Raw genomic sequence first — 23,599 nt, forward strand, 5'->3', positions numbered from 1 at the left:
TACCAGAACCTTTAGGAGGACACTATTAAGCCCCTGAGGCAAGTGTGTATTTCCTTACCTGTTGTACAGTGCCTTGAAAGATTAAAGCAGCCAGAGCCCACCTCAGCTACACAGGCTGCTGGGAAGCCAGGAAGGGCGAGGCCTTTCTTAGGGCAAGTGGTCACTTCACCACATGCATCCCAGAACCAAGAGCTGCTTCAGCTCTGGCCCCTGTGGCTGTCCTAGGGCTAACACCAGATGCACAGCTGGGGCTGCTGCAGCACTAGGGGAAGTCATGGCTCAAGACCCTGCTCCAGGAGTGAGATGAAGGAACAGCTCATTTCTCACCTCCTTCCTCTGAGATCCTCTGTTGCAGAGGGAGCAGCACCCAGAGACAGGCCCCTGCCATGAGCAAGCACATCCTCACTGCTCCTGGGGGTACAGCTGCCTCTGCGCAGGGCTACGGGAAGGGGACCCACCTCTGGCAAAAGCCAAAGCAGCAGCTGCCTTTTCCATCCTGCCCCTCTCAGGAACCCTTCCACAAAATGCCTTTTGTGCAGGAGGTTCACATTTCCCCAGCTGCTTTGTAACATGGAGGTCCGTAGTACTCAGCATGTCCTGTCAGAAAACATCTTTGGTAAGACAGATGAACTTGCTCAAAGGAAAAAAAACAAAACCAATATGTAAACCCAACTTTTATCACAGACTTGCTCAAATGCTACAGTACAGGACCATTAAGTGAAAGGGACTGTGACACAGTTTTGTTTCAGTAGATTATACAAAATCCCTCTTTTTATTTATTAAAAGAGCCTCATGATCACAAGAAAGATGTACAAAATAAAGGTAAAAAGAGGAGATTGGAGTGATAGGGAAAAAAAGCAGAGACAGTTTACTCCTTGACTCAGCATCCAAATACAGCAGTTTTCACCAAACTCAAACAAAAGAAAGAGATAAGCACTTGGATAATTATCTAACTGGCTTATTTTTTTTTCTTTAACCTTCACTTTATGGAGTGTTTTACAATTATAGTTTGTCTCTTATAAAGCCCAAGATGATGGCCTCTGTTACACAAAGGTGATTCACCTGCAAGATACTTTATTTCTTACACAGATATGAAAAAGCCAGTAATTGAATAAGCAGAGTAAGTAATACAAAACAGTTGATGTGTAACCAGCTGGAGTTATTTTTTACAAACTTCATTAAATACAACAATGAAAAAAAAATGCTATGCATATCCCACAGTGATACAAACCAGCAGCAAGGTAATTTCTCTCATATTTCTGCTTTTAGCCTCCTAAAAAGGGACTGAAACTTCCTTCAGTATTGTTTGAACTTTGGAGCATAGTATTAAAGAACAAATGTTAGAAGCACACATCAAAAATTCAATACTTCAGAGGCAAGTATATAATTAATAAAATTAATAACAATAATATCCATTTAAGGTTCCCTAAATTACCTGTAGGATCTTTTTCTCCTTTTAATTAATGCTGAAAATTAACCTTTTAAGTGCACAGTACCCATCTGTTGGACAGGCACAAAAGACAACATGGGAAGCTATAACCCCTCATACCTACCCAAACCTTTCAAAAAGTGGTTCTATACACTGACACTTGCAGCTAACTAGCATCCACATTACTTCATCTATCACTAAACATCCTTTCGGTCACTGATTTCATCACCAGAAACAAGATTTTTAGTTTCATAGATTCCTAGCAGGACAGCTCTATCCTCAACAGCAACTCTGTTGTTCAGAAGCAGAAGGTCTGGCACACAAGATGCCTTAAGTTTACTAAAGATTAGGTAAAAGGCTGCTGTAAAAAAAAAAAAGTATATTAAAAAAATAAATCAGAGCTGTAGTAAACAGTATCTAGGAAACATTTAGATTAGGTAAGACATTTCAATTTGCTGTCAGTTTGGTGACTTAAGGCTGTTCCCATGCACCCTTAGCAGGCAAACCCCTTTGGAGCTTTGCCTAAGCAAGACAGGCAGGAGAGTTCCCTGACTGCATGCACACTGCTTCCTCCCAGGCTGGGCCACCTGCTGAAACCCACCCTGGCAATGAACCTCAGCTCACTTTGTTCCAAAGCCACCTCTGGGAAAACAAGAAACTTAAACTAGATCCTGTCTTCACCCAGCATTTTTGTCACTGCAAAGAGCATGGAGAACAACTGCTTTTGTATTCCGCTGGCACCATCCACTATTTAAAAGTAAATTCAAAAGTTAGTTGCTTTGTTGGTTTTTTTCAGTATTCCACACACATACAAGCAAAGAATTCCAGGTACTTGTGGAGCAGTGCACAAAGCCACCTGCATCCTGTAGTTTCTTTCATTGCCCAGGGATGTGAACAATGACCAGCTGGAAAAGTGTTTGCACCTAAGAGATGCTATTCCATAATACAAAGGCAACTAATTTTGTATTGCCATCTACCTCTCTGATTAACAAGGCAGCTTGAACAACTTCAGTCCTAAGAGGTTCATTGTCATCCTTCAACCTAACAAGCATCTTCAAGTTTCTGATGTTGCAAAGATAATGCACACGAGGCAAAGGCTCCTGGCCCTCCTACTGTAACAGCACTGTAAGGATTAAAATTTGGCATAGGCAAGGTGAATAATCCAGCACATTCTAGGTATTTTTGTACTTCTAACCAAATAAAATACCACGTATGCACAGTGTTAGGAAGTAGGATATTACTGCCATTTGATTACAGTGCTAGGAAAAAGTGTAAATGAGCGTTTGCTGCCCTAAGCAGCTCTACTGTCCTCCCTTGGGATGGAGCCAGCTGAGCACTAGGCCTCACCACTTTTCCCTAATACAGTTGTTTCTGTGCAACATACAGTACAGCTTTAGTACAGTTGAGCTTAAGTGTCTTACTTGCCAGAGATTCAGAAAAAAAAATTAATAAGCATTTTTAATGTAAATGTAGCTTCCCAGCACTGTGCATCAGCCATCTCTGTAACTTTCTCCTGTTCCCCATTAGTTTTTCCTTCCCTTCTGCACAAGATCACTGAATTACCAGTCTTCTCTAGAAGGAGAACCTCATGTCCTTGGTGTAGCCCAGTTTGTCCAGGTTGGGAAGGCAAGCATACTGGATCATTGGAGGAGGTCCACACATGAGGATCAGAACATCATTTTGAGGTGGGGGCAGGTGGTCTCTGATCATCTCTTGGTTCACAAATCCTTGGCTGTAATCCCAGTCTGTTGGAAAAAAAAATTTAAAAAAACATAGTGGAAGGAGGAAAAAAAAGGGGAGAAAGATAAATAAAAGTCACTGTAGAATGAAGGGTGGGGTTTTGGGGTTGAGGGGGGTTTTATGTTAACATTCTGGACCGTAGCATTAGTACACTCCAGTCACATCAGTGTCCTCAATAAAATTGTCCTACATGGAAAAACTGCCACCTCAGCTTTAAGATCCAAAACCTGATGTTTGGAGAAAACAAGGACTAACTTTTAATCAAGCTCCCTAAGAGCCCCAAGGAAATCTCAAGCAGGGCTGAGAACAGAATGTGAATCTTCTCAGCTCCAGTACTGTGAAATAACAGCATCCACCCTCCTTACCCCACTGTTCACAAGCTCACTGGGAGAAACGTAGCTGATGACATTTTTCCAAGTTGGAACACTCATGGTACTAATCAATGAATATGAGGATTCAGGTTTACCCATCACATTCCCAGCCCTGGATGCAAAAAGCTGCTGACCCAAACTTTTGGGCACAGTGAGACTTGCATTGTTCTCCCACAGATTACCCCAAAATCTCCAGTTTTGGTCCAGTTTCACGTGTGGTAGTGGAAGTTTGCACAACAGTGTTGATGGCGGGGGGGGTCTAAGGAGGAACTTTTATCACAAGTGCTAAGATCAGTTTACAATTCACAAATCTCAAAGAAAAGGAAGAGTGATTAGAAATTCCAGGAGCACACTAACTGCAGAAGATGATGTGACAGCAACAGACCGTGGGGACGGCAAGACCCATTCTCCCACCCTACCAGAGGTGTATCCTTGGTCACAAGGTAAGAGAAGACCATTTGGCTTCTTTGCCCCAAACTGCCACTGAACAGAAGTGTGAATCTATCCTGATGTGGCTGGGGGGAATGGTAAGAAAGGAAAGCAAAATGGAATGACACAGAAACTATTTAGCCTTTCACAGCAGCAGTAACTATTTAGCCTTTTTTTCCTCAAACCTGCACAGCTGAGGGAGGCACATTCAGCTTAGCTCATCCTCTCCAGCCTAGACCAGCCAACTATGTCACATCTTTAAAACTGGACAGCACCAAGCTGGAACATTATTTTCATTAAGAAATACTGTTAATTCAAAGGCAATGCAATTGCCTGGGAAGAAGATCCTTTTCACCAGGGAGTGTAGTGATAGGACAAGGGGTAATGGTTTTAAACTGAAATAGGGTAGATTTAGGCTGGATATTAGGAGGAAATTCTTCACCATGAGGGTAGCAAGGTGCTGGAATAGGTTACACAGGGAGGTTGTGGTTTCCACCTCCCTGGAGGTGTTCAATGTCAGGTCGGATGAGGCTTTGTGCAGCCTGGTCTAGTGGGAGGTGTCCCTGATCATAGCAGCAAGGCTGGATCCTGATGATCTTTCAGGTCCGTTCCAACCTTAACCATGATTCTATGATTCTAAGATCAGCTACCATCAACTGCCAGGAAATAACAGGTAGGCAGGAGTCTGCACTTGGCCGCATCTCCATGAGATGCACCACTGCAGCTGCCTTAACCATGCTCTAAACACAAGACAGTAAGAACATGTTGTATTTATGTCGGTGGAGAAGAAGAAAGGAAGGTCACCAAGTAAGTAATGGTAAATATTCATTCATAGTCATGGCAGGAATGCTGCAGTGTTGTTCACCAGAGGTGAGCTTTGAGGCTTTGGAAACACTGCCTGATTATATCTAGGAGTTTCTGTGCATCACTGTGTGTAAAATGATGCTACTGGGTGCATGCAGACGTGACTCAGTGAGCAAGAACGGAGCTCAGAAATAGGCACATGACATAGGATGTCTCTGGTCAAATACATGCATTAATACTCATAACTCAAGCTTCAGTGGAAGCAGCATTAGATCTTACTTTCAGGTGCTTTGTCCAGTGTGTACCAACACTTGAAGCGACCGGGATTCTGAACCTGGATCTCCTCCAGCTCGGAACGTAACAGGATATCCTTCTCAGTCTGCAGGGTAAGGAAACCAATGATTACAACTCTGCATCTGAGTGCAGCCCTCAGAGTAGCTACTCTACTGTCCTGCAAGATGGAACAGATGATTCAACTATATTTAAAAGACTAAAGAGACCAAATACAAGTTATTTCCATGACTATCCTGGGGCAGAGCTAATAAAAGGCTCAGAACTTTCCCAAGTCTTGACCATGCAATGCCTTCCCTCTAAAAAATAAAACAAAGCAAATCCTGTATCGAAACACACAACCTTCATTTGATCAGAGAATCAGTGGTAGCATCAGAGGAGTAAAGACTTCTTTTAGCACTCCTATTACAAAAGCAACTTTGATCAAAAATTAAACATGACTGCGTGTAAATATCCCCCTACCCTTCCACGCTGTGCATTCAATTGGGAAAATGCTACTCTTTTCACCTTTGGCACCTCAAATTTCATCAGCAATGCCAGCTGGAGATTGTTTTGTTTTTAAACAGGATGTGGAAGAAACAACCAAAAGGGTATTGAGTTCTGACTGGAACAAAGATTACCCAGGGTATCAAGTTCTGCTCCTCCCTGATGCAACAGCACTGAAGGCCAAAATAAAGCCTTAGTCCCGTAAGAGCAGCTGTAGTTTGGGAAGGAGGGATAAGGGCAGAGACTAAAAGTGGTACTATCCTCTGCAGCCTTAATAATTTGACACTGAGGACACGACTATGTCTGTAGCTGTGGGGGTATGGAGGAATGTGCCAGCAGCTATTGCTGAGAAGGTGCCTGTTGCTGGCTCTGCAGCAGTATGTGTTCCAGAAAAGCTATTGCTGGGTCTGACCAATTCAATGCTGGTCAGAAGCACAATATGAGCCCATGTACATTGTCATCTCTAATCCACCACAGCTGATCAGCAAAACACGTGTTTTAAAATATTGTAATATATTAAATATTAAAAAAAAATCTAGTCTACAGGCTTTCCTGACTGTTTGGCACAAGGCTGCTTTGTATGTGCACCGTCACCAGGTATAATGACACTCTAAAGCCAAGGGCTGATGTTTACACAGGCTGTTGCTCATGTGCAGGCAACTGCTCCCCTAGGCCTCCCTGCGGGGAGATTTCCTAGGCTGCTAAAGTAGCTCCTGCCCAGTATGAGTCGTTCTAACTGATGGCAAGTCCCGGCCCTCCTGCCCTGACGCTGACTGCACTTCACACCAGCTGCTAGAGCTCAGCAGGGACCCGCTGCAGCAGCCCCACCGGCCAGCGCCAGAGGGCACCCGCAGGGCTCTCCAGGAGGCCTTTCTCTTCTAAAGCACCAGAACAGGGCATCTGCTGGCCCTTGGGTCAGAGCTTCTGGGTAGCAAACTCGCTTTACCATTCAGATATGCTACAAAGGAAACGAGGACACGCTGAATTATCCGAGGAGAGAGGAATGACAGAGGAAGGATAAAAGAAGCTAAAAAACACAGGCATGAAGTGAGGTTCACCACAAACAATTCAGAAACAAATTTTCATTACGATGGAGAAATTTTAAAGCAAAAGGATTAACTCCAGAACAACATCAGGCAAAGAAGGGGTGTTGCAGTTCAGCAGCACACCACTGTTTGGGGTGCCTGGTCATCCAAGAAATCTCTATGGCAAGGATTCCATGGATGAGAGATATTCCCTTAGTCCAGCACAGCAGTATGATACACCTTAAAGAGCAATAGAAACTCATGAAGAACTGGGGGAATGAAAGGAGATAGTCATGCAGAATTCCAGTCCCGTAGCTGAGAGAGCTGCTGGAGACCACTGTTAATTTTAGCCTTACCCAAGGTGTCCTGAGACAGAAAGATTCCACATACAAACCCTGCTGCAAAACTGGAGACTTAAAATTGCTGAAGGAAACCTCCTTTGTGTCAATCTCTTTCATGTTTCCACTAAGGACAGCTCTGAAAGTCTGCCCAAAACATGAACAACTTGCACAAAGGAATGCAGAGTTTTAAAACATTTACAAACTGGATTAAAACAAGAGCAATGAGACACAGGAAAGTGAGCAATAGCTGGGAGGAAAGCAGCATTTCTGTAGTAACACTAAATAAACTCAATTCATGATAGTGCTTTTGTATGGGAAATTTTCAACATTTCAGTTCACTTCTCCCCTGGCGGTTTGTCTTTCTGTTCCAGGCTCTCACAGCAAGAATTTCATTTGCTGAGTGGTGTTCTGTTACTTAGGTAAAACTTTATAAACAGAAAAAAGGACAGAATTACCTGATTAGCAAACAGCAGCTGACAAACGGTGGGGTCATCTTTGTCTTTCATGATTGCTCGAATAATCTGCAGCATAGGTGTGATCCCTGAAAGAGAAGAGCAGATCGATGACGCAAGAATGTGAAAGAGCAAAAGAAAACGCAAATGAGAGAAAACATGAATCCATCTACCAGCTGTCAGAAACCAAGGGCGAATCTTTAGATATACCTACCAGTCCCTCCTGCAATCATCCCCACGTATTTCACTTTCTTAGAAACTGGTTCAGCTTTCTTTTCAGGCCGAATAGCAAACTCGCCTGGAGAGAGAGAAACATTGTGGCAAGCAGGAAACAGTGCCCGTGATCCCTTCCCAAAACATTCTGCTAATTGTCTTTGTTTCAGCCCTGCCACCCTTCCCCCTCTGTAAAGCAGGAAACAGACCAAGGTGAAAATGTCCCGAATTAAAATAAATCCTGCAAGATGACCAGAGGTTGTAAGACACACGAAGACACATGATAACATCAGACACTGACATGGAATATTACTTACTCCTGACTCAAGCCATCACTACCTGTATTTCTATTTGCACACATCCCATATCCCCAGTGATATTCAGAAGCCCAGATTCTAGAAACAGTTCTACACAAAGGAATTAATCTGCTGAGAGAGTTCATTTACCCCATGCAGGTTATTTTAAGGGAAAAACTGAGATATGCGGGGTAGTTTTTATATATCTATATCCGTATCTATATCTATCTCCTACTTTTGAGCTGAGACAGAGAATCTGAAATCGCCCAAAATGTTCTATTTGTTGTATTCACACCTCTCTTCATCCAGGATAACACAGAGACAACATACAGAGCTCTCTGGAAAACCAGGTGTCTGAGTTCTGCTGCTCACAAAACTGCCAGAAGGTTTTTGTGACACGTTTGTGGCTGCACTATGCCGAAGTGAGATATTTTACATCGGCATAAAAGTACTTCCTACTGATAAAGTGGCCTTCCAGTGCCTGAAGGGGCTACAGGAAAGCTGGGGAGGGACTTTTTAGCAGAACATGTAGTAATAGGACAAGGGAAAATGGTTTTAAAACTAAGAGGGCAGATTCAGACTAGATTTATGGAAGAAATTTTTTATGATGAGGGTGGTGAAACACAGGAACAGGTTGCTCAGACAGGTGGTAGATGCCCCATCCCAGAAAACAATCAAGGTCAGGTTGGATGGGGCTCTGAGCAACCTGATCTAGCTGAAGATGTCCCTGCTCACTGCAGGGGGTTTGGTCTAGATGACTTTTAAAGGCCCTTTCCAATCCAAATTATTCTATGATTCAAAGACTTGAACCCAGCTGGAAAAAAAACTGTGACCAGTATTACTACTACTTTACAATGTTTTTTCTGTACTGTTTAGTCCAGATAAATCTTATCTTCTGAGTTAGCCTTGCCTTTTCCTTTGTAGACAAGTAGGCCACTTGGTCCTCTGAAGTCAATAGTATCCCCTATTTTCAGGCTTTCTAAGTATTGAGACATCTTCCCTCCATCAGGAAACTTCGGATGGACATTTCTAAAGTAGATCTGTTTAAAATAATAATGAAGAAATTAATCTCACAGCTTGAAGATGAGCATTTGTCCTTCAAATATTTAGGTACCCAAACTCCTCATGTAAAACACAATCACTACATAGAGAAATACTATCAATGCAGACTTGACTGACAATAAAGGAGAAGCACCAAGTTTTCTGTACAGTAATACAATGTCACTCTTGGCCCAGTTTTGATCAGAGTGGACACAGACTGGCAATTTCTCCACTGTACTTCTGTAACATAGAACAATCAATTTGGTTTACATCCAAGTTCAAAAGGAAAAAAAAAAAAAAAGCTATTGTAATTTCAAACAGAACAACTTCTGAGAAACATCCCTGACAGCTCAGTTGCAAAGGGATATAACCAGACCTTCTTCTTGGAATGTCAACTGTTTGCACATCAATGTTAGAGCAACAAAAAACAGTGGATACCAACTAGTTGAACATTCAACTGTTCACCAACAGGTATCAGTGGGTTAACACTGCTGGAACTGTGCTGAGTTTTGCGTTTTAAATCTTATGGATGTGAAAAAGTTCAAGCTGAGACTAGCTACACTTCTACAAGAACAGCATAATCTGCAACCATGGAGAGTCACCCCGGGAAGAAAGAGGCTTGTGAAACTCTATCTGAGTCAAAGATCTAAATTTTCCCCTCATGCTCATGAAGATAGGTAGGTAGGAAACACATCTAGTTTCCCAAAATATTAATTGTTATCAATTGTAAGGAAGAACAAAAATTCAGAGTAAAATTCTAAAAGGAAAACCAGTGTGAATATCCAAGACTCAAAATCACATTACTGCCAATTTCATCAGCCATTAACATCGGATCAGTAACGACAAGGATCACTCTTCAAGATCATAATGACCATACTACATTGGCTTCAGAAGAAACTGACAGTTACGGCAGGGTTAATTCCTTATTTCAGATGGATTAAAAAGGTGTGTGAGTATCTGCAGGTCTACACACATTTTGGAAAATTGCAGTATGCAAATACAGAAAATTATGCAGCATCTCATGAGATACACTGACTAAAGAAGTATTGCAAAATGCTCTATGGGTTGTAAGGAACTGCAGATGACTTGTTAAAACAGTGGAAGCCTGCAGTGGTGCACACCTGAACAGACAACAGCACATCAGCCTTCAGACAGCACTGCAAGCATCAAGGTGGGCTTGGAAGTTGCCCAGCCTGGTAAAAAAGCACGACATTCTCACCTTGACAACAAGATCCACAAAGCCCTTGTCATCATCACTGGAAACTGGAGTGTAGGGTCTAACAACCAGTGCTCCATCAATCCGTGCAGACAGGTAGATATGCTGCCCTGTACACAGGGAAGAAAAAAAACAGTTTGCTTTTGTTCTGGATGTACTGAGTTGGCACAGACTGCAAATGCAGTCTCAGAGTTCTCCTAACTACCTTGTGCTGGGGCACGACCTTTTCCTCTCTCATTTTCCTGTCATGGTAACACCTTACTAAAGTTGTTAACCATGCACAGATTCTACCTGGAAAGACAGACAGCTCCACTGCTAATTTGAGGTGTCAATCATATCTGTTCTCACAGCTTCACACATTTACATTTACCAAAGTCCTAACTGTACATGAGCTCTTGCAAAAGATTTGATATGTCTCCCCCACACAGATGCAAGTAATAAGGACACGGGATGGGAAAAATGTCAAGTGCTGTTCACATGTCTTTATTAACATGTTAGTTATAAACTGTTACAGTTTATTTACAACTGGGTCTGTTCTTGCTTTGACCACAGATCACCCATGTCTACCAGGAGGTCTTCTACCTACCATTGCTACCATTGCATGAAAAAAATTTTAGAATTAACTCCTTTGAATGGTTTTCCTATAAAATTCCAACACCCTGAAGAAACCAAAGTGACAATTTGGGTTTTGTTGTTCTATCATCACTAGGTCAACAGAACAAGCTGTGTATTGAGATGAATGCAGCTCTTCAAAGACGGTGCAGCTCCTCTGCCTGTTATGGGAACACAGAGAAGGGATTTTACCAGAAGCTTGTTTGCCAAGCTGGAGGGCCAGTGAGGCAAGCTAGTGGATGAATGAAGATGTGCTACCTGGTGACTTGGGAAATGAGCAACCATAACTCACTTGAAGCTGCACACAGACACAATGTTAAGTGTGATTCAAACAACCCTCTCAGCAAAGCCTATTGATGCCTAGCAGCAGGGCATGTTTCCTGCTAAGGAAGACCTGAAGGGACCTGCAGCAGCCTCCTCCCACTTCTCCTCCAGACAAGGGGTGACCTTGCTGTCCCGTTCTCCAGGAACAGACCCATGGTGACCACTTCAGACTGTGAGCCTGGACAGACAGGACTGCTGTTGGGGCACGACTCCAAGAATTGGTACGCATCCAAAAAAAGGTACTCCTCCCAAAGGGAAAACATGCCTTATGCTCTTACTAACAGCTTTACCCCGCCCTGACAGGACAAAAGCTGGCAGCCTCTTCGTGGGGCCCCACACAATCCCCCTCTCCATCAGAGTGAATCACTTTTTTTCCTGTCATGCTCCAGCTGGTGGTAAAAAGTGAAATGCTGGCACTGGGCTAAATATCGGAGCGCACACCGGGGTCTGTCCTACAGCTGCCAAGCCTGCTGCTTTCAGATGCTTTTACCACCCTCACCAGCTCTCAGCTCTTGCTGTTTCCCAAGTCTCACGCAATACACCACTCCCTCAGTCAGCCACAGATTAGCCCTTAGAGAGCACCTTCAGGAGCACAATTGTCTTGCTCCTGGGACCGTGCAAGATCAGGCACACACCTTGTTGGGCTATGCTGAAACAAATGGCTGGTTTGCTCTGTCTTTACTAAAACACTGGAGGAAGCAGTAGCATCCAGCAGGCCAAACCCACCCCAGATGGCTTCCTTTCTGGTAGCATGTAGGACAAGAACAATTAGAGAGGTGAGACAGCTCACTCCTCAGGGTTCATTATGGGCAACGGAGGGAAAATAGCTTGCCCTCATGGCTGTTTAGAGAGAATAATGTATCCCAGACAAGAGGGAACCTAAACACAATGGACTGCAATGCTGGAAAGGTGCAGAGGAATACCACAAAGCACCTGATCCACAGCATCATTGCAACAGGTTGTGAAAGCTGAAGTCTATTAAACGCAACTCACAATTAAATTTTCTTTATATAAGCAGTAGCAAACAATAGCACTAAGCTATTATGGAAGACAATACATCACATGGCAAAGCCTAAGGAAACATCTACCCCATGGCGATTAAGAAATTCCATGAGACTGGCTGCAAACTCAGAAATGAGCAGATCATCTGGTAGACAGCATGTGTTAGAAGGGAAGCAGCTGAGAAGACTGACTCAGAGGGTGGAAAGGGCCCACAGACATCAAGCACCATGGAAATAACACCCTGGGAAGTTGAGACTGGAAAAATACAAGAACAGTGTTTGTTTCTACTGTCTGAACAAGAACAAGCTGGATGTACACTCCCTGTAAGTACATTGGATTTCAGACCCTGCAGATGACTCACACAGCCTGAGGATAATCTCGCAAAGCTCTGAATACCAGCTCAAGCCACGTGGACAGTATTCAAAACTCAAAAGTTCAAAATGTAGGAAAAAAATGCGCATGAAATCTCTTATAGTATAATTAACACCACTTGGATTCTCAGTAAAGAAAGACATAACGTACCTATGGGGAGACCCAAAACGTGATCTATGGAAGGGAGAGCAAATCGAAATCTTCTTGTGTCATGACTAACTTCCTGAAAGAGGAAAATAAAAAGAACAAATCAGCTATGTTGTTTGGATTTCATGTTTGTGATTTCACAAAGCAGCCAGTCTGGCTTTCTGCAGGATTAAATATTTGGGGGAGAGCAACAGCCTAACTGAAATTTTTGCATAATGCAAATACAAACTCCTCTGTACGTGGTAATGCTGCAGACGTCAACTTTGTATTCAAACCCCCTGAAAACAACTTTATCTCAAAATATTTTAGAAGTAATACTGAATCAAAAATAGAAATAAAACAGACAAATGCAAATACTGTTTTGATTTATATTTAAATGTGAGTAGCAAAACTTAAGCTACTCATATGCATATTAACTTTCCAAATTGTATATTTATGTTGCCGTCTGTGAGAAGGCAACAAGATGAGAATTGAAGAACTGACTAATTTTTATTTCAAGGTCAAATATACAGGAGTTCAAGGCCAAAAAAAAGTTGATTTTGATATCTCAAAATCAGATGAATTAACCACTTCAATGTAGAAGATTATTTCAGAAGACACCAGTGGATGTAAAAAATATTAGGATGTAGCAACCTGGTCCCCTTTGCTATGCTAAGAGACTTAAAAATATCTTCTTTGTAAAATTTTAATTAATTCTTAATTAATTAAACTAGAAAAGAACACTCTGTTTAGACTAAGAACTGTATTATAAAATTATTACAATTAGTGCAGTCCAGCTGGGATAATTATCCTAATCTTTCACTAGGAAAGTCATACCTTGAATAAAATTTTGGTATTGTCTAAATAAAATATTACTTCTTATACTACGTAAGTTTTATTTATTCAAAATCAGATTCACAGACTGAAAAAGACAACAAAAAAAAGACAGAATGAACTGGCACACAGCCTAACGCCTCATCCAATGACTTTGTTTTTTTAAAGCCCTATGGGACATATCCCTGCTAGAGAAAATTTCTTTAACATCTTAAAAAGTACTGAAAACCCTTTTTTTTGTTTGTTTTTAAAGTAACCAATGGAGACAGATTTCTTTCACATCACATTTGTCTATTCTTCACTTACAAGTTCTGGTCACACTGTTGAAACTTTCTTCACAGTAAATAATTTTAAGGTACATGCTGAAGAAAGAAGGGAATTGAGTGGCAGTCTAGAAAGGGCTTCTCTGTACTTATGTCTATTCAGATACAGTAACTGCCATTGAAAACTTCCCTAGAAAGACAGCTAATGTGGACTTAATGCTGCTGCTCTCACACTGACCACTGCTGGTTTTGTATGAAAATTACAGCACCAGCTTCATTACTTTAAAGTTGGATTTTGCCAACAATCTTTTAAGATGCTGTCTTTAACAGCATGCAGAAAGAACCCAGTTCTGAATTCCCAGTTAATCATCTCATTATTTAAAGTCGAGATAGCTTAGCCAGAGGCATCTGAACACAACTGTTTTGGTGCACCACAGGAGATAATTGTAAGAAACACTAAAAGGCTTGTGGGGAACGGCCAAGAAATCCTTAGTACCTAGATAAGCATGCCTACCCTTGTCTCTGTGACATGGCCAAGACACTGAGCATGCCACCCAGCAAATCGTTCAAGGTTAGAATAAAGGTAGCCTTGAAACAGAACGCAGAACCTGCTTCCAACATGGGGTCATCTCCTCTGTGTTCTCCAATGCCATTGTCTGGGCATTGCCCCAAGCACCTGCACACCTTTGGCCTCCAGCTACCAGCACCCATTTCTATTTCGAGTTGCAGGTGCTGAGGAGCTTTCCACACTCTCAGCTGCTGGAGAACAGGTTTTGCAGGTGCTTTGCTGAAGCCACTGAAAGGCAACAAATTAATTATGCTTACCATTACAAAAAAAACCCCAAACCCTGAGGTAGTGGGCTTTGTAAAGTCATATACTACACTAGCACACCTAACCATAAGATGACAGGTTTTTTTCCTATGCTAAACACTAGGAAGCAGCACTGTGATCCCTATTTCTCCATTCCACAGATGGGAGGTACAGCTTACTCAGTTTGGGCAGATGTTAACATACCATCAGCGGGTAAAAGGCAAACCAGTGGGAAAAGGAAGAAAGGCTTCTGCTCACACCAGCTCAACAAAACAGTACGTTCAATTTCCAGCTTTCATACACAAAATTCTAGGCTGCGTTAAAAGATATGTATATGTCATGATTAGGCATCCTCTAAGCCAGTGCTTTTCAAACTTCAGTTTGCAGACATCTAAAAACTGCTTGTACATAACTGTGGAATCCTTCTGAAATTTCACATACTTGTAACACTGTATGGCAGTCCAGTACATGCAACACAGTTTTCCACTGGTCCATTTTCTTCAGCTGTGAAATCAGTCTGAGTGGTTCCTGCCACTTCCTTTTCTAGTCAAGCTTCTTGTTCCCTTGCATTGACCACAGTCCACTAAGAAAAGTTTCTGCAAGGCAGAAACTCAACTATATCATCAAAATACATCAGGTTAAAAAGTACAAAGCCCAGCTACTCCCAAAACAGGGAGCCGATTTGTTCATTTTTTGTTTTAAACACAAATCACCTTGGTGCTCTGCTGGTGAAGGTACCAGGAGCTTCACAGTCACATAAAGGTAATGATAAATACCAACACGGGAACAGCAGAAACTTTAAAAATATGAGTTTTTAGCTAGGCTAGGCAAGCAAAAGAAGCAACACTACAGATGTACTGAAATCCCTCTTGCAACAGAAGGTAAACTGTATCCAACCACATACATGTCTTGTGTAGGCTCCACAACCACACTGAGAGCCACGATTCTCTTCCCAAGTTAAAATGTTCTTGTATAGTAACAGCTGGTTTTAGATTAGAGTTCTCATATACTTCAAATATAAGAGCTTGTAAAATACAAACTGAAGCATGTAATAAATACTCTGACTAATTTCATCTTTCCCAGACAGCTGGTATGGCCACATGGAAAAGTTTAGTACAAAAGATGAGAGTGTCTGCACCAAAGTTTTGGCAGGATGTCAGAACCTACTAGCACTTATTGCACCAGGTTATTATTTTTCAAAATTAACTTCTGTTACCCAGACACATTTTCCATATAGGCAAAAAATTATAAAAATTCAGTCAAATATTCTCAGTTTATCAAGGTACTGCATGCAGCAGTTTTGACCTGGTTATGTAAGAGCTGTTCCTCCATTCCAGGATTAAAAAAAGGCATACAAAAATAACAACACAATGAGAGAAAAAAACCACAACAACAGTATTAAGTGAACTGTGAATTCTCTTCTGTTACAAACTGCTACAGCAGAAACCTCCAAGTAGCTCCAATCTCAGAAGCAGGGGCAGCACCTCAGGAAATAAATGCAGTAAGTACACATTGGGAAATAAATTCAGTAATGCTACACAGCCCAAGCCATGGGGAAGCTTTCAGTTCCCATGAAACCAGGACCTGAAACAACAGTAACAATTTTATGTGACAGACAGAACAAACGAAAGCCAAGCTATCTCTCTCTGCACCTCAAAGAAAGCTCTGTTCCAGAGTCCTTCTCACCCAAACTCTTCTTCTAACTTTCTGACTAGCTCATTGACTCAAAAAGTCAACACTAAAAGTATCTTCAGGTGTGACTTCACACCTGAAAAGCCAAGATTTCTATCTCATGCTTTTGATGGTGAGTTTATCCAAGGGAAATCTGGATTTTCACCTTTTTTTGCGGCTTTGGAACTCCCACAAGTTCAGTTACCAACTTCTGATAGCAAGATCCACCCCTGAAAGAGTCATGACTTTCCTCTGAAAACCCAGTTGAGCCACCCAGAAGGTACAGAATGGCTTTTACTTTTAACAGAGAGAAAGAGAAGCTGAGACAGGTCACATGCTGTCAGGACTACATCATTTAAATCACACAATATTAGGGGTTGGAAGGGACCTCCGAAGATCATTGAGTCCAACCCCCCTGCCAGAGCAGGACAAAACACATTAAAAAAAAACCAACAACAAACAAAAAAACAACTCACCACAAATACACCAACTAGAGCAGATCACTGAGAAAGGCATCCACACAGGTCTTGAAAGTCTCCAGAGAAGGAGACTCCACAACCTCTCTGGGGAGCCTGTTCCAGTGCTCTGCAACCCTCACACTAAATAAGTTCTTCGTCATGTTGAGATAGAACTTCCTGTGCTCGAGTCTGAGTCCATTGCCCCTCGTCCTATCACAGGGCACAAATGAAAAGAGCTTGTCCCTGCCTTCTTGCTGCCCAGTCCTCATGTACTTATAGACATTCATTAGATCCGCCCTCAGTCTTCTCCTCTCTAGACTGAAAAGCCCCAGATCTCTCAGCCTTTCCTCATAAGGCAGGTGTTCCTGTCCCTTAATCATCCTCTTAGCCCTCTGTTGAACTCTCTCTTCCTCTTGAACTGAGGAGCCCAGAACTGGACACAATATCTTTCTTCCTGTAGTACATTAGAGTATTTAAATCCAATAACAGGAATCATTATCAACATAGTTTTGACAACTACTATGCTGAATGCTACTGACAAAGAAAAAATTGCCTGCCCTGCCTGACAGCATAATTTCTGTCTCATAGCTAATCTAGCAGTGCAGAATTTAGGAATTTCTGCTGATGTACTCTGTGACACGAGACATGCATGACAGAAACCACAAGTTTGGTCATTTCTAAAGCAGCATTGTTCATCCACTCTAGCTTGCTTAGAAACAAGCTGCTTGCAGAACTGCAGAACTCAGTTATAGTAGGCAAGGAACATTTATTTATAAAGAAGTATTTTCTTTATAACACAAGTATTTGCCCTGCTGCAACATCATCCAAGCTTTAAGAAGCTATAAGCATTCTGCAGCATCCATTAAGAGGTCATGCTCAGCTCTGTACATGCACTTACCTCCTTATCAATCAGCCTCAATGCATACTTCACTTCAGGATCCTTCAGAGTAATTGCAGGATGGGGATTCCTGAAAAGCCTCAGGATGGTGGTGTAGATGAGCCATATTGGGTATGTTACAACCCGACTCAACTGCAACAATACAGAAAGAGTGTTAGACCCATGTGCACAGCAAGAGGAAATTATTTTGGTGAGAAGGAATATGGTAGCATGACATGAAAATCTAACCACCTAAAAAAAAAATCAGTTTCTTTGTACTAGTATGAGGAGGAAGAGGAAGCATTTTAAAACCCCATCAGATGTAGCACACACATTTGCTTTATGAATAGCTGGTGTCAATCCAACGTCGAGGCACTTGGCATACCAATAACAAGCTGACAGACCCAGCAGCTTGACAAAAGTGGGGATGCCGCAGCTGCATGTACCCAGGTCCAATCATCAACAAGGCTGAGTATGTCCAACAGGCAAACACACATGCAACACACGCTCAAATACACATGTGGCTGGCCATGCTGACCAACACAGACAGATGCTCACACAAACAGCACCAGTGGCCTCATCCTGTTCCCCTCCATGACTGATCAGGATGAAGGTCTGTTAGCGGGAAACACATACACATGTGTATAGGATGGATCCACCAGTAGCTGGCTTAGTCTTTGCAGCAGTTGTCTGCAGACACCAGTCTCCCCGGTTCCTGACACATGGATGCGCGAGCCTCCATCACACAGACTCCTTCACACACCATCACATTTGCTGTGGACTCCCAAATCAGTCGGGGGCCTGACACCCAACTGCAGACCGCATTCTCTCTCTGGAAGCTGGCCAGGAGCCCTGGCCCCTCCAGCAGCCAGTGTCTTTGGTGATCTCACTCTCAGAGTTGCACACAGGACCTGGCCCCCAAGCCACTTCACCTACTTGCTGGCTAGTTCATCATGATCTTTGCTGGCCATTGCACACTCGTGCTGGGCACTGGCACCACAGACACACAGGCCCTCTGACCTGTAGTATGGCTCCAGGCACTAGAGCTTACACCTCCACAAAGACACAAGCATGCAGAACCGGGTCCCTTTCCCAGGAAAGCAGCTATGGAATTTAACGCGCCCATGTGCGGACAAGCTCCTCAGCCAAGGAGGAGCCACAGAACACACAACATTGCTTTGGGCCTTTGCTATGACAGCACTAGGAGGCAGACAGAGACATGGTCATGCAGCCTGCTGCAGGGATGAGCTTCACCCCCGGGCTGAAGCCCCACAAGACAGGAGCAGGTTATGCCCCAGCACCACAACACCTTCACCGTTCACAAAACCACGCGCAGACTGACAAGCCAGGAGACACCGAGTGGCCACGCTGGCCCAGGAGAGCACGGAAGGACCACACAACTGTGTGGACAGGGCAGAGGGAAGATGTCACCTCCCTGGCCCAGTGCCACACAGCACTGGCACGTGCTGGGTCTGTGGGGCTGCTGATAGGTCACATGCAGGCTACAAATGCAGAGTCTGTAGTGCTCAGCTAGAGGCCCATGCCTTCATTTCCAGTGCCTGTTCCCAGGGACAGTCCTGTTCTTGTGAGCTTAGGTAAGCACTGCAACAGCCTACAAAGTCACCTTTCTAGGTAGTCTTGGTCCTAACTTAGGATGCAAGAATAAACTGGACAACTACTTACAAAAATCCTCTCCAACTCTGTAATTTGTCATACAATGCTTTAACACAGGAGAGGGAAAAAGCATGACCACAGCAAAACAAAATGAAAAAAGCCCCCAACAACCAAACAAAAAACAAATGCCCAAATACTTAGATTGCATGCAATGTCCAAATTTTTGGAAGAACTCAAAGTGTTCCCCAGTCAGCTTTCACTTTGTTTTAGATGGATCTGACCAGTCTTGTATGAGGACATTTTCATGAGTGTGACAGTTCAGGAAGCGTTAAAAAAAAAGGTCCCAAATTATTATTACTAAACCAGAGACAAGTGTAAAACTGGGGGGGGGGGGAAAAAAAAGGCAGCATAAATTATCTCTTCTTAAAATGCTGCTGTACAGGTTTAAAATATATCAACACTGGATATAGCTTGAAGGTACACCATGCCACACACACACACATACTGAATTTTTCCCTTTTATTTGAAAATACCAAAATAGCTCCAAAGAGGTTGTTTTGGAAGAAGCTGAAGTTTGCAGGATTGGTGTTCCTTAGTTCCTGCAGATCCACAAAATTACTGCAGCCCCAGGAAGAACTTTTGTTACTGAGTCACCAAAAAAAAAAAAAAAGGTGGGGGTGGAGGGAAGGGAGTTGTTGAAGAAAGCGACAAGAGAGGCAAATGAACTCCCTAATGAGAACTGAAACAGGTGAATGAGACCTGGCAGACATAGCAAGCTGAAAGTGCAGCAGATGCTTCAAGTAAGACATTAATACGTTAAAATAAACTAGCTTGGTTTACAGATGTGGCCACCTAAAATGGACCCAAAAAAAGCACAGCTGTGGTCTAGAAGAACTGCAGTTTTGCAGCTGAAAATGAGAATTCAAAAACTTTGGCTCAGTTCCAAGTCCAACACTAAATCAAGTCAGTAACAGAGGATAAGGAAGGCAGAAGGAGAGTGGAGTTCAAAACAGCATCTCTGCAAGTCAGCTTCTCGACCTCTGCGTAGAGATAAATGTTTTCTCCCATCTTTGCAAATAATTTTTGGGTCATTAGATACAAAGTGAAAACTACCACAGTGGTTCAATAAATGAGATTAACACACTCTTTCCCCAAATGTGCATAATAATCACTTTTTGTAGCAAGGCAACAGATCAGTCTATTCAATTTTGACAAGTACTTTTAACACAGTGTTAGCCTTGTGGAAGGCAATTTGTTATTCATGGTCCGTTAGTGCAAAAGCCTCATGGGATTCTGCCAGGAAAGCAACGGCACACCCACTGCTTCTGATAGCTATTTTAGTTCCTTACTTAGAAGGTATCAACTGGTGGGCAGAAAAAAAGGGGAAGAACTGAAGGCTGAATTATTACCAAAAGTTACCATTGCTAAGAAATACATTCTCGGGGTTAAAAGTGATCAATATATACTCTTACCACAAGGCATGTCAAGGTATTCACAGAGGTAACTGCACTGCAACCATGGAAGCTGCATCAGATCTACAGCAGCAGAGAAAGCACCTGACTGACCACAAAGCCAGGAATCACTATGTGAAGATCTGGCTGACTCATAGTTTCCAGTTGCAAAAATCTTTGCTAACAGAGACCCCAAAATAAGTGACCAGGAACTTTTATTAATGGCAACGGACCTCTGTGGGATAACTAAAAAGGCAGCGAGAGAGAAAAGCTGTGGAGACTGCCAGCCCTTTTTCCACCAGGGCGTGGTGAGCAAAACACACTTAAACTCACGAGGTATCACTGACCAAATGCTATCAGAAACCAAATGCTTCTTTGGCAAGAAAAATCTTGCACCCTCAGCTCCAATCCCCTCTCCCCCACCTCCTCACTCAAACTCTATTTTAAGCGGTCTTAGTTAAACCTTTTTTCACCTGTTTTAGAAACTGATGAGAGGTTTAAGGGGCAGGCATTTCTTTGCTTCTGCAGCTTTAGCCCCTGTCCCATCCTCCTCTGTTAACTTAATAAGCATCTGTACCCGAACCAGCACATGTGGCATCCACCTCCGTCCTGCTCCTCTCATAACACCCAGAACCAGAGATGTCTGAGCATCCGACGAAAGGATGCGCCAGGCAGCTGCAGGAAGCGGGCAGCGACGAAGGCTGCAGCGACGAACAGCCCTGCAAACGCACCGCTCGGCAGGCACCATCCCCTGCGCAACAGCGGGCCGGCGGGTTTTAAAGCCATCAGCGCGGACACCGCAAAACCACACAGGGCGCGGAGAGGAGAAGCGGGCACACGCCGCGGCAGCCAGCACAGGCGCCAGCGGCCCCCGCACAAGGGCCGTGGGTGCTGAAGCCGGCACGCCCAGGCCCGCACCAGCCACGATAAGGTCCCAGAGGCAGCGCATCACCGCCGGCGAGGGGAGGCAGGCTCCCAAGATGGGCACCCTCCTTCTCCCTCCGGGATGACGGGTACCCGGCGGGCACCGCCCCACGGCCCCCGCTCTGCGCAGGCAATCCCGAGACGGCCCGTCCCGGGGCCGCGGGGGCCGGGGCCGAGCGGCCGCTCCTCGCCCTCCGCCCGCGGCCAGGCCTCGGGGCCTGAGCGGGGCGCCGGAGCCGGCCCAGGCCCAGGCCCAGGCCGGAGAAGCGGCGAGAGGGAGAGCGGGATGGCAATCGCCGCGCGGAAGGCAGCGCAGCGGCAGCCGGCACCCCCACCGGACCCGCTGCCCGCCCCGCACTCACCGTGCTGAGCTGCGCCCCCATCGCTGCCCCCTGACGGACGGGAAAGCTCCGCCCGCCCGGCACGGCACGGCCCGGCCCGGCCCGGCCCCGCGCGTCACGCCCGGCCCCGCCAATCAATCCCCGCCCAGCCGCTGCCGACCGCGGCCCCGGGCCCTGCCCAGCGGCCCCGGGCCCTGCCCAGCGGGGCCGGCAGGGGACGCCCCTTCCTCGCCCAAGGGCCCGGGGCTTGGGCCCCTTCTCTCCCGACCAACGCGGGAGGGGGGGGCTGGGGGGGAGCTCCGCTCCGCCCCGCGGGGGTGGTGCGGGTTTTCGTGGGAGTCAGTGCGGTTCTGGGAGAACCTCTCCGCAGCGGAGAGAAGGAAGAGACGCTGCGGGCACGCTGCAGCACGCACCCCGCAGGGCAGGGGGGCCCCCGGGCGACCAAACGCCGGCCCCGCCCGTGGAGCGTGCGCGGCGAAGCTTCCGAGCGCTGTCGCTGCAGAGGAAAGCGGAGCACGAGTTAACCGGGGGCGAGTGGCAGGTTCTCCTCGGGGGTCACTTTGGCATCGCCCCCGCGTGTACAAGTAGCCCCCGCGTTTCGGGAAGGCGAGGTGGCTCCGTGCAGCATCACCGCCCCCCCCCCCCCGCTCCCTGCTCGGCGCAGAACGGGGTTGTTACAGCAAGCGGCTCGGCTCAGCTGCGTGCGTGGATTCAGCGGGTGCCGAGCCCCGCTGCCGGGACGGCAGCGCTGGAGGGGCCGTGCTGCCGTGCCCGCGGCTGCGGGAAGGGCGGGCCGCCTCCCGGCCCGCTCCCCCCGGACACCGCACGGCACACGCACCGGCCTGGTGCCCACTCGTGCCGCTGCTCCCGTGAGCCCGGCTGTACCGCGCGTGAAGGGGCGCGGCCAGCCGGTGCGGGAGGTGACGCGGTAAGGGGCGCGGCCAGCCGGTGCGGGAGGTGACGCGGTAAGGGGCGCGGCCAGCCGGTGCGGGAGGTGATCCTCCTCTCCGCCCCGCTGGGGCCGCATCTGCAGCACCGCGCCCGGCCCTGGGCTCCCCGCTCCGTGGAGGACAAGCGGAGAGAGTCCAGCGCGGAGCCACTAAGACGATGAGGGGACGGGAGCATCTGCCCCATGCGGACAGGCTGGGAGAGCCGGATCTGTTCAGCCCGGAGGAGGCTTGAGCGGCCAGCTCATCAATGCTTACAGCTGTCTAAAGGAGGGGTGTCGGGAGGATGGGATCAGACGCTTCTCGGGGGTGTGCAGTGACAGGAGAGGGGGCAATGGGCACAAGCTGGAGCGCAGCAGGTTCAAACTAAACATAAGGAAAAAGTGATTTACTGTGAGAGTAACAGAGCACTGGAACAGGTTGCTCAGAGAGGCTGTGGAGCCTGGAGACGTTCAAAACCCAACTGGACGTCTTCCTGTGTGATCCATAGGAGGTGATCCTGCCCCAGCAGGGGGGACTGGACTAGGTGATCTTCAGAGGTCCCTTCCAACCATGACCATTCTATGATCATAACAAATATGTGACAACCTTTTTGCCCCGTACTAAAGCCATAAATACTGAAGGAGGGGGAGAAAGGGGTATAAAATAACAGAACCTTCCCTTTCTAGCCAGCAATAGAAGCCTCGCTATCTTTTCGAGATAAGAGGAACCTCCATATGTCAGCACCACAATTCCTTATTATAACAAAAAAGCTTCTCAAGACTTAACTCCCCCTGCCTGTACTGCTTCAGAGACAACACCTGCACACCAGGCAGATTAAGTGATGTTTATCTGAAAA

At 45.4% G+C, this 23,599-nt stretch overlaps 1 protein-coding gene across 1 annotated transcript; it reads right to left on the reverse strand.

The window, feature by feature from the left end:
- Window positions 1-738: 738 nt before the first annotated feature.
- On the reverse strand, window positions 739-21,915 carry LOC127392317 (NADH-cytochrome b5 reductase 3). Its single transcript, XM_051636089.1, has 9 exons — window positions 21,836-21,915; window positions 17,506-17,637; window positions 12,595-12,667; window positions 10,138-10,244; window positions 8,788-8,917; window positions 7,583-7,666; window positions 7,372-7,457; window positions 5,053-5,152; window positions 739-3,174 (listed from the first exon to the last, which is right to left on the reverse strand). Exons 1-9 carry the CDS (start codon window positions 21,854-21,856, stop codon window positions 3,002-3,004), a joined length of 906 nt encoding a protein of 301 aa, XP_051492049.1. The 5' UTR covers window positions 21,857-21,915; the 3' UTR covers window positions 739-3,001.
- Between the last annotated feature and the right edge of the window lie 1,684 nt (window positions 21,916-23,599).

The sequence above is a fragment of the Apus apus genome, chromosome 1, assembly GCF_020740795.1.
Source record: "Apus apus isolate bApuApu2 chromosome 1, bApuApu2.pri.cur, whole genome shotgun sequence".
In the NCBI taxonomy this organism is placed as follows: Eukaryota; Metazoa; Chordata; class Aves; order Apodiformes; family Apodidae; genus Apus; species Apus apus.